Raw genomic sequence first — 12,394 nt, 5'->3', positions numbered from 1 at the left:
AAGGGATACTCCCACTGAAAGGCAGATAGCTTCCATGGTGTCTTCAAATTCTATGATAGCCTTGTAACAGATTCTGATGACAATTTTATTTTTTAAGACTTCTACCACTTTTATGCATTGAGCTATACACATTAAAATTTGAATTTTAAAACGTCTAACCTTTCTCCACATTATTTCTGTAGAGTGTGAGATTCATTATTTAGGAGCATATCTGTCATTTATGTATTTATACGGAATGTAATAATAAGCAAAGTGTTACGAAATTTGTCTTATTCTAACCTTTGGTACTGTGCATGATTTGATTCAAAAGATGCCCAAGGAACAAAAGCAGAAGAGTTTCTCTCATTAACTAATCACAAAGTAAAATAATTGTGTTATATAAACCATGCATTTTCCAGACACTGACACCCAATTGCTTCTTACCTATATCTATCTGTAAAGTTTTCACATAAATCAACTAAGAAAATAACCAAATGGCTTAAATAGGTCACATCTCCCACCTCCTGATCAGTTCACTAGGTATACATACACACACAACATCCTATTTTCAACCTACAGTTACGAACATCTGAGTATCTGCCTCCTCAATAACACCGCACATCTCCTGAGAGGCCAAGGAAATGCTCTCCCATGACTAAGGCTGGAGATCCAACCAGGAACAAAATATCTCTTTTCCAGTTTTAAGACCATTTGAGAAGACAGAAATAGGTGTTGGGTGATTTTTCTGTGGTTTTAAGATATAATACTACCTCTTACAACTAAATCAATTATTTTGGAAACAAACAAAAGGTTACTTGATCCACGTGACTGACTTTATGAATTATGAATATCATACCTAAAAGTCCTGATGCATGCCAATATTTATTTTTTAAATACAGGATAGGTATATAGGATCAAACATCTAAAAGTTTTCTAAAGAATGTGAACAGAGTTAGCAGGACTTTCAGAGGACCACATTTGGACAAAACACTGGAACTGTTATGCTACAGTGATAGAACTTAAACTCGCTCATCATAACTGCATCAGTACAGAGAGCAGTGTCTCCAATATCCAAAACCTGACTTCAAAATCCAATAATTCTAAACTTTCACTAAGAGGAGTGCTGGGCTTCACAACATTACCTCCACCTCAGACTCACAAAGAGCCAGCAAAGGCAATAAAACACAGGCTCTAAACTAAAATTTTTCATCACAGCCATGTAAATAAATGCTAAGGAAAATATGATCAGTGTACCTTAATTATTAGTAAAAATTAAAAGTAAACAAATAGCACAGTCTTACATATCTCTAGGTATCAATTCCCTCCAACTTCAGATGAAACTGAATTAAAAGCTGTCAAGAAAGTATAAAGATTTTTTTAAATTTAGAATTCAGCATAAACTCTAATTTTTAAAGTCCAAATTTTACACAGAACAGTATCTCTGCCCTTATCTTTATAACAAAATACCATCTTACTGACTTTGTACCAAATGTTAAACAATGATTTAGAGAAGGTTTGCTGAATCTCTCTCTCTCTCTAGACCTCTTTAAAGTGTTAAAATGCAAAGATGTCACTCTGAGGACTAAGGTGTGCCTGACCCAAGCCATGATATTTTCAATCACCTCATGTGCATGCAAAAGCTGGACAATGAATAAGGAAGACCAAAGAAGAACTGATGAATTTGAATTACGGTGTTAGTGAAGAATATTGAATATACCATGGACTGCCAGAAAAACCAACAAATCTGCCTTGGAAGAAGTACAGCCAGAAGGCTCTTAGTAGCAAGGATGAAGAGACTTCGTCTCACATACTTTGGACATGTTATCAGGAACGATTAGTCCCTGGAGAAAGACATCATGCTTGGTAAAGGAAAGGGTCAGCAAAAAAGAGGAAAACCCTCAACGAGATGAAATGACATGGAGGCTGCAACAATGGGCTCAAACACAGCAATGATACTGAGGATGGGGCAGGACAGGGCAGTGTCTTGTTCTGTTGTGCACAGGGTCACCATGAGTTGGAACTGACTCGATAGCATCTAACAACAACAACATATATATACAAATATGTGGATATATAGATATTTGTTGAAGGCCTAATCTCTGCCATTCTACAGAGATTAAACACATATAAGCCCTGTCCCCATGGAGCATGCAGTGTGGTTAGTGACGTAGATATCCAAGACACACACATGTGCATATATATGACTACTACAAATTGTGTTAAGAACTATAAAGAAAAAGAACAGAGATAAAGGGGAGAAAAGAGACACGATTTAAATTGGCAGTTCAGGGATGTGATATTTAAGCTGATACTTGGGTATGAGAAGGCTGGCAGAAGGAATGCTTGCCAGGACAGGAGAAAGGGAGATTCTTCAAACCAGTTAATACTCCTTACAATTTAAGGACTATGTTTATTATTAAAATTTTACTGCAATTTAAATGCAGTTTTTAAGTTTAAAACTCATTCTTATCAATACAGCAAATGCAATTTTAGGAAATACTAATTATTATAAACATATTTGTTTCCCTCAGTATTTAAAACTAAACAAAGAATTCTATTCATCACTAATGTAGGAAAATTCCAAGTAATATAAACTAAGATGATATGAATACATTAACCAACTAACCACTCTTAGAAGGCTTTTAAGCTGATGACTTCCACAGTTACTGTACTTACACTTGAGATATATTAAATACACCAATCTCTATCTCAACACGTGAGATTTTATTTTTTATTAAATTTTTTTAATTACCTGACCATAACTTTCTATACCTCCCATATTTTAAAAAGGGAAAGTTACAATTATGGGAATAAAGCTATTATACAATTTGACCTAAGAAGGGTTTGGTATGTGTTTCCATTACCTACACAATCCCACAAAGCTCAGTTTACAGGTAAAATGTAAGAATTCTGTACACTTGCTCTCTCATCCTGTCTTTTCTTCAGGCCTCTCATCACCGCATACTGTGATCACTGCCTTGTCATTGCCTCCTCTCTTCATTTGTCTGGTGCTATCCTACTCTTTTCTCCCTGCATCCTGCCCCCAAGTTTTCATGTTTATTGTATTCTTAAATCATTTTTCTTCTATGTATTTATTTGCCTTTGAGTGTGCCTGTAGTCACAGTCTATCATTGGTTTAGGAGCAAGAGAATACATGATTTTCAAAGCCGTGAATGAAAATTAAAAAACTACGCTTTCTGCCCTGGCTTCTAGTTAGTACACCTGAAAATACAAATGGAACACACCGAGTTTGTTCGAGAAGCCCTATTCATTCATTGGTCCAGTTTTCCTCTTTTCTGATGAGTTTATACACTGTGAGATCAGGAAGCATGCCACTAAAAAAAATTATAGATATAACCTAACTGGCAAATTACAATCTGCTTGAGCATCTGATCGTTCAGTTGCTAAGTAATTTGAGATTGTAAAACAAATTTCTGCCTAAAAGCTCATGTAGGATTCTGGTGACTGAATTTGAAATACGAAGGAAAAAAAAGAAAGAAAAGTCAAGTATCAAAACTTTCTTCTAAGGATTCTCAAATAGGACTGTGATGGATGAATCTAAGAGCCAGTGTTAACTGTTCCTGCTCCACTCTGTGCATGAATTCATCTTAAATGTTGACTAGAAAACTTTTTTACATGTACAATTCAGTGACATTAATCACATTCATCTTGCTGTTCAGCCACCACCACTACCCATTTCCAAATTTTTCCATCACCCTTAACAGAAACTCAGTGTTCCCTAAGCAATGACTGCTTCTTTCCCCTTTTCCTCTCTCCCCTGGTAACCACTAATAAACTTTGGTCTCTATACACTTACGTATTCTAGATATTTCATTTAAGTGGGATCATATAATACTTGTCCTTTTGTGATGAACTTATTCTACCCAGCATGTATCAAGACTTCATTTCTCTTTATGGCAGAGTAATACTCCACTGTATGTATATACCATATTTTGTTTATCCATTCATCTGTTGATGGACATTTAGGTTGTTTCTACCTTTTTATTATTATTAATAGTGCTGTAATGAATATTGCTGTAAAAGTATCTATTTGCATTCCTGCTTTCAATTATTTTGGGTTTATACCTAGGAGTGAAATTGCTGGATCATATGGTAATTCTATGTTTAACTTCATGAGGAATAGCCAAACTGTTTTCCACAGCAACTGTACCATCCCACCAGCAATGCATGAGGCTTCCTACTACTTCTTTTATAGAACACATTGTTCCTGCTTGGCTCTATAAGTAATGGCCCATAGTCAAAATCAATACAACACTGACCCATTTATTATCACACAGCATAAAAACTCCTCCCAAGTTCCTGTTTATGATCCATTTCCACTGGCACAGAGACTCTGCTGTCCAGCCTCTCTCCTCCTCTGTTATTCCCAATCTTTATTCAGGGTCTTCCCCTTGAGCAGAGTTTTCTCTCCCTTTAAATCCAAGCTAGTAGCTCAAATCTCCCTCCTGCACAAAATCTTTCTAACTACACAACCCTTGCTGTTTTCCTTGTCTTCCCACACTAACAGGACACAGAATGTGATGAGTGTAGATGATATTTTGCTTTTACTTTACCGACATTGCCCTTCCTGCTAGTAAATTTGAGTATCTTTATATGTGTATTGGCTATTTAGATTTGCTCTTCTGTGAATCATCTATTCATCTTATTTGCCCATGTTAGCCTTTTTTAACTTTAAAAAGCTTTTGTATATTATTAAAACCTTCTCATCATACACACTACAAACATTTCCCAAATATATGAAGACTGCTTTTCATTTTTTATATTTTAAAACACTAGTCTTAGACACTTCTTTTTCCATGTAAACTTTGTTTAATTTATTCAAATATTTAATTTTATTCTAAGTTTTGAAAGCATGTTTGGATTCTAATTGAAAATACATGGAATTTTTTTAAATTAATTTTGGAAAAATTAACATTTTTATGATAGTAAGACTCCCCAGCCAAGAGCATAGTATGTCTTCTTATTTGTTCAGATCTCATTTGATGTTCTCCAGTAAGATTTCATAGTTTTCATCTCTCCATTTTAAAATGTAATTCAATTAACTTTTGCAACTTAAGGAATGGATATTTTCCAAGTTGAAAACACTACCAGTATATAAGAACTATTCTTTGATCTCATTTTATTGACTTTATAAATGTTATCTTTTTCCATTGAAAGAGTTTTTAATTTTTATATAGTAAAATATGCCTACCTAGTCTTTTACAGCTTCCTGGTCTCTGGTATTGTTTAAGAAAAACTCTGCTGTCCCTGTACAGCATAGATAGTCTTCTGGATTTTAAGATTTTAAAATTATTTTATTGTTTATGTTCAAGTCTTTAGTCCATCTGGAATACATTTTTGTACATCGTTTAAGATTTGGGTCCAATTTTACTTTTACCGTGATGGATGGCCAGTTATGTCAGCACCATTTATTAAATAATCCAACTGTTTCTCCATGATCTGAACCAACACTTTTATCATATATTAAATTCTTATGCATATTGGAATCTATCTCAGGATTCCCTATTCCATCCTACTGATCATTTTATCTCTCACTATACCAATTTCATATTGATTTAATTTCAGCAGTTTTATATTACGTTACAGTAACTGGGAACTTAAGTTCCCCTTCACTGGTCTTCATTTTCATACTTTTAAAGGCTATTCTCAGGCATTTCCTATACATACAAACTCTAAGATCATTTTATCCATATTAAAAAAAAACCTGTGGTTTCTAATTGAAATTGCATGACATTAGTATATTAATTTTGGGATAATTGAGATGTTTATGCCATGGAGACTCTCAGCCAAAAACATAGCAAGTTTTTTTAATTTTTTTCCAGATCTTGTTTTATGTTATTGTTAATATTTTAAAGTTTTCTTCATTTACATCACCCCAATTTTATTTTGTGATTAAATAAAGCATTTAAAACTCAAGAAAATTGGTATTTTTATTACTAAGTTTAAAATTATATATGTGTGTATGAGTGAATACTTATGTGTGTGGAAAATAGATAATAGAAACACAATTATTTGGTATGACTATTGCTGAATTCTAGAAACCCTGGGAAATGTGACAATATGACTAAACTCATTGAAAAAGTTTAAAATTCAGGACTGGAGAAAAGAAAACTTTGTCGTACGCTTAAAATTACACTTTTTTTCCCTTAGTGAAATCAATCCTATCTGAAATGGTTTCAGAAATAGTATCTTTGCCTTTTTTTTTTTTTTTTACAATTAAAGATACTATCTAAAATGAAATACTATTTTCCTATGCTTCTAAAATAAAATCTCTGAATAAAGTCATTATGGAATCACCACTACAGTCTTACTTGACTAGAAAGTTTAGAAGCTTCTACAGCATGTTCAAAATCTGGTCTTCCAATTACAGCAGGCTCCTTATTCATTTCTCCTTGTCCTTTCTTGTATTCTGCCTAAAATGAATAAATAAAAGAATGTTGAGTATTTCTACTTTCCAATGAAAAATTACATTGGCATTAGCCAAAATAAAGTATAATAAACCCTCAACCCCCCAAAAAATATTCCTTACAACTTAAGAAATACTGAACAAATACTGACTACTAAAAGCAGTAATTATAGTGTGGATAGTTAAAAGAATTAAACATTTTACAATAAAATAATTACTAATTTTGAGTTGATGTGCCCAGTCATTATCCTTTTTATATTTATATATAAATACTGTGCAAAAATATGGGAACTGTCTGGATAATTGAGACCCAGTAGTCTGCATATAGATAGCTTATTCCTAGGAACTGCTCTGACCATGTTTGGTTAATCTGCAGTTGAGTTTAGTAAAATAATAATTTTTAAGGTGAGTTTAGCCTATGTGATTCAAACAATTGGTTCAAATTAGATTTTCATTTTTAACCAGAGCCTTGGTGGCACAGTGGTTAAGAGCTTGGCTGCTAACCAAAAAGTCAGCAGTTGGAATCCACCAGCTGCTCCTTGGAAACCCTATGGGGCAGTTCTACTCTGTCCTATAGGGTCATTATGAGTCAGAATCGACTCGATGGCAACAGGTTTAGTTACGTTTAATTTGTTGTTGTTAGGTGCCATTGAGTCAATTTCGACTCACAGCAACCTCTGGGGACAGAGTCTAACAGCACCATAGGGTTGTCTAGGCTGTAATCTTTAGGAGAGCAAATCGCCAGGTCTTTCTCCCGCAGAGCTGGTGGGTGGGTTTAACCCACCAACCTTTCAGTTAGTTAGCAACAAAACACTTAACTGTTGTACCACCAGGGCTCCTTTATGTTTAAGTAAAGCAGTATTAATTAACAAGGGTGTCTTAGGATAAAGGCAAGTCATGACTTGAAAGAAATGTACAAGGGTAAGTGGTGGTGAAAGAGAATCTGCACAATTAACAGTAACAAGATAAAAATAAGTGAAGTTCTTTGGGACAGGGTGAGGTGAGAGATAATGATGGGGCCAGATGACCGACAACCTTGACTATGATTTTATACCTGAAGCATACTTATTTCTCCAAAAGTATAACATTAACCATAGTCGAGTTTGGGGAATTTCTACATGAATAATTTACATAGCCAAATAGATAATTTAGATAAAAAACTGAGATGTCATTAATTCAGATTAATCAAACTAATTAAAATAACCATCCAACTACCAAAGCCCCATTTTGCATCGTGCAAAAATAAGAAATCTTTTCTATTCAAATCAAAAAAAAAAAAAAACCCACGGCCATCGAGTCGATCCCGACTCATAGCGACCCTATAGGACAGAGTAGAACTGCCCCATGGGATTTCCATGGAGTGGCTGGTGGATTCAAACTGCCAGCCTTTTGGTTAGCAGCCGTAGTTCTTAATTTAAGATTAGGAAAGAGAAATTACATTGCTTATGATCTTGGATAGCTGGGTTGCCATCTTGATATCTGGTCTTTCAAGTTCCACGCTATACGTGTGTGTGTCCTGCACATCTTTTCGATAAGAAATCTGATCAAAGAGACAGTTTTGATTTTAAAAAAGAAAGAAAAGAAATTAGTAATATCAAATAGCTACTACCCTTAATGTCCATAAAATGATTTATCCTTGCCATGATCATCGATTAGAGAGCACAGTGATTTTAAGTTGCTTTTTTTTAAGCTTTTACGCACAACATTATTTGGATAGATATGTTAACTCTCTGTACTACACCTAAGACTTACCAACATTATTACATTTAAACTGAATTTATACAACATAAGGCCAAGACCTCAGCACAAAACCAATCTTAAAGGCTTTTACATATACCACCTTCATACACGTCTTTCATATAAGTGTATATATCACATACAAAATATCTTCATCTAGGACTTCAGCTTTGTCATCACACATTCTCCATCCTCACTGAATGTAGAGTAAGTCCCAGTGCACAAATATAGAAAATTACTTCCTAAGAGGCAGGGAGTAATGTGCTACAACGCTCCACCTATCACCCTCTCAACCACACCCTTTTCCCTTTTCTGACTGGACTATTCAAATGGCCACCTCTAGGAGGCCTAGTCATGAATACTGATAGTTTTTGGAAGGACTTGATTCTCCCAAAATAAAAACAATTACATTAGGGAACATTCTTCCCCTGAATTCATGTTAGGCATAATCAAACCAAAGTGTAGCAAACGAAGGTTTAAAGAGAAAAATACATACAAAATTTGCCAAATGTACTTTAGATCACAATGGTTATTTAGAGTAATTTGAGTGGTAAGTGGGAAAAGAGACCAGAAGTGAATTGGTATACCGTCCAATGGTCAATATCTCATCAGTCTATCTGTCCACTTCTTCTCTACTGCCTGAGATGAGTCATGAACTGAGGTAATAACTAGCTATTTTCCAGATGTAATTTTATTTGGCAATATCACCAGGGGCTTGGCCAACTTGTCCATTATATTCTATTCTATTACAGTTATAATGTAAAGTGTGTAGAAATGGTCATTTTAAAAACCTGGCTTCACAGCATGATGAATGTAATCAATGTCACTGAATTATTAAAAAAAAATCCGTTGCCATAGAGTCAATTCTGACTCATAGCAACCCTACAAGATAGAGTAGAACTGTCCCAGAGGGTTTCCACGGCTATAAATCTTTACGGAAGCAGACTGTCACATCTTTCTTCTGCAGAGTGCCTAGTGGGTTTGAACTGCTGACCTTCTGGTTAGCAGCCCAGTGCTTAACCACTGAGCCACCAGGGTTCCTTCACTGTATTATACATGTGAATAATGTTGAATTGGCGTATGTTTTATTATATATATTTTACAACAATTGAAAAAAAAAAAAAAAAACCTGGCTTCACTTTTCAAAGCATAGAAAGGTAGAACACAGAAACGTATGACAGGACATTTGCACAAAATGCACCTTTTGAACAAAAACAAGTATTTCTAACATTGATGCAAACTTTCTGCAACAGTATCATCAGGGGGTACTTATCAGAAATTTAGATTCCTGAGGTCCATCTCTGACCATCTATAACAGAATTTCTCTGAATGGGGCCCAAGAATCTGCATTCTAATGATCTTCCCAGTTTACTGCTATAAGCCACTTTTCTAGATAATACTCATATTGCTTGTTATTTTCCTTTCAAACTTGCAGTTCTTTCTTACTTTTTTCAAAACTAGTATCAGATGCAAGAAATGATATTAATATCTCTATAGGCTCCCTATGCATTATATTATTTTATTTCAATGAAACATTTGCATATACTTCTAGTTACTCTTTTAACAGCTTGCATTTGCCTCACCACCAAGGTTATTTTTTAAACTACATTTATAATCAAAAATCTGTCCAAGTGAACACAGCTTAAACACAATTTTGACAGTATTTATATTTTTATAAGCTTTACCTTAAAAAGTAACGTCAGGTAGGTTTTGTGCACACAAGTAGCAAAAGAAACTTAAAAATGAGCTGAAACCTGAGTTATTTTGTTCAATGAATTTTAAATGTTTAGCGATTAAAATAGGCCAATTTCATTGGTTTCAAAAAGCAAGACACTCAGCCGCAAATGACGGCCGATCAACCTCAGCCTACAATGAGTTAAATACATGCTGTGTAAACAAAAACTGGCTCTCAGGTGAAAACAAACCAAAATTATTCCCCATCTACAGACTGTTCCTAAGTTACTACATTCATATAAAAACCATAGAGGGGCCTGTCTTTTTGTTTAGAAAAAAATGAGGGGAAAAATGGAGACCCTTAACTTTTTGAAAAGAACAGCAACCTTTCAGAAATCTACACTTTACATGGGTTACCTAATTATATGCTGTTCAGCCTAATGACTGTGTGAAGAGAGGTGAACAGCACAAAGGCGGCAGGAGTACGACATTGAATAGGGCCCCATCATCCATGTAAATTGCAAATTAGAGGCCAGCACATGTGACTCAAAACAAATATTAAGATTGACGTGAGGTGCAAATTCAAACAAGAGGACACCGCGGAGCCACACAGGAGAAAAGCACGGGGAGCCTGGTTACTAGTCAGATGGTCTAGAATATCACTGCCTGGGGATATTCTGCAGGAAAGGTGGCTAACACTGGGGGACGTTCAAGAGTAACAAGTTCCTGATGTTCACAGCCTGCAAGGATGACTGAACACACAAGTTATGGCAACATGGCTCCCTGAGTAGACTACTTATCTTCTAACACCTAATCCACTGCTTAGGTTTGAAGCTCACCTGACATTTCTTAAATGCCTGCAATATATATCTGCTCCATTCTGAAGCCTGTCAGAACCCTGGGAGAATGAACACGTGACAGAGCAGAATAGAGGTTTGTCAGTGGGAGGTCAAAGAATAAAACAGAAAAAAAAGTTTCTTAATTCCTGAATAAATTCAGGTCTTAATTTCCAACTCTACTGGAATAGTGGGTTGGCCTCTAGTCTTCAGATAATCTTCTTATGACAATATAATGTCCAATATAATATTGTTTTGAATAAGGTGAGAGAGAGAAAAGATTCCTGAAAATCATCAACCCAGGATGGGTACAAGCTTGAGGGTCAATGTTGGATTGTTACCTGATTTAACATTTTCCTCCCTACTGTGTCCTCAGAGCATAGCAAAGAAGCCTGAAGAAGTAGTAGTATGTAGTAGTAGGAATGGCCTCCATTTTAGACCATTTATTATATACCAGGCACCAAGCGAAGAAGGGGCCCTGGTGGTGCAGTGGTTAAGCACTTGACTGCTAACAGAAAGGTTGGTGGTTCAACCATTCCATGGGAGAAAGATGTGGCAGTCTCATTCCATAAAGATCCAGCCTTGGAAACCCTACGGGCCAGTTCTATCTTTTTGTTTGTTTACCAAGCTAAGGAGGGTAGCCTAGGTGGCACAAAGGATTAAGTGCTCAACTACTAGCAGAAAGGTTGGCAGTTCAAACCTACCCAGAGGCACTTGGAAGACAGGCCTGGCGATCTGTTTCCAAAAGGTCACAGCCTTGAAAATTCTATGGAGCAATTCTACTCTGCACAGACGGTGTCTTCATGAGTTGGAATCAACTCAACAACAACTAACAATAACAATGCTAAGGACTTAACATGCACTGTTCTTTCATGCATTTCTTAAATGTAGGACTGTGAATTTTTTTAAACAACCATAATATCTGTTAAACCAAGGTCTCTTACTACTGGTCTATTTCAAATTTTTCTTAATTTTTAACTATTTATTCTCACTAAGACATTAAAATAACTTTAGCAAATTCCACAAAGGAAAAAGAATGGATTTTTTAATTGGGACTTCATTAAACCTATAAAATGATTTAGGGAAAAGTAGTATCTTATCTCAACAATACGTCAGTCTTTTGAAGGCAAAAATGCTATAATTCTCCATTTAAATCTTCCAATGAAGCTCAATGAAATCTTTCAATAAAGTTTCATCATTTTCTTCTGTAGGTCCTACACAAGCCTATATAATAATTATCATATAATTGTCATTTCTGTACATTTATCTAGTGCCCAAGATAATCTAATTCTGTACATTTAACAGTATGTAACCTCACCTGCAAATAGTGATTCTGGTTTCTTTCTCAGGAACATCCAGAAGTATTACTTCTTGATCTCTTCCTTCTTTTTTCACTATATTTGTTTATTTGCCCTTTTCCATGTATCCTGGACCGTTTTCCTAAATCATTCCTTTATAGTGGGCATGTGTTCTTTTTTTTTTTTTTGTCTGCTTAGTATGTTTTTTATTTGGAAACTGCCTTTTCCTTCCCTAGGTGACTTGGTGGGACTGGCAAATGCAGCCTACCTTCCTGGAGACAGGAGTGGTCATGTGACTCAGGCTGTCCAATCAGATACCTCATCCCTTCAGAAACCAGGGTAAATAAAAAGGCAGAAACAGAACCCAAGCAAAGCAGAATCGTTTGAAGGATCTGAGGCTTAGACAGAAAGAGCTAATTTTCTTTTCTTTGGCATCAGCAGCC

General features: G+C 35.4%; 1 protein-coding gene across 2 annotated transcripts in view; it reads right to left on the bottom strand.

Moving 5' to 3' along the window:
* Positions 1-12,394, bottom strand: part of NEBL (nebulette) — a 510,414-nt gene that overhangs the window by 101,510 nt on the left and 396,510 nt on the right. The window contains exons 9-10 of one of the 2 annotated variants that reach the window (XM_004380542.2): positions 7,845-7,946; positions 6,312-6,413 (exon numbers count right to left, since the gene is read on the bottom strand). The exons of the other annotated variant lie outside the window; for it this stretch is intronic. Coding sequence (XP_004380599.1) covers positions 6,312-6,413; positions 7,845-7,946 — 204 coding nt within the window. The remainder of the gene's footprint in view (positions 1-6,311; positions 6,414-7,844; positions 7,947-12,394) is intronic. 2 annotated transcript variants of the gene reach the window in all.

This window comes from Trichechus manatus, unplaced genomic scaffold (assembly GCF_000243295.1).
Source record: "Trichechus manatus latirostris isolate Lorelei unplaced genomic scaffold, TriManLat1.0 scaffold00075, whole genome shotgun sequence".
Taxonomy (NCBI): domain Eukaryota; kingdom Metazoa; phylum Chordata; class Mammalia; order Sirenia; family Trichechidae; genus Trichechus; species Trichechus manatus.
The sequence above is the reverse complement of the archived record's forward strand: the minus strand, read 5'-3'. Positions and strand labels throughout refer to the sequence as shown.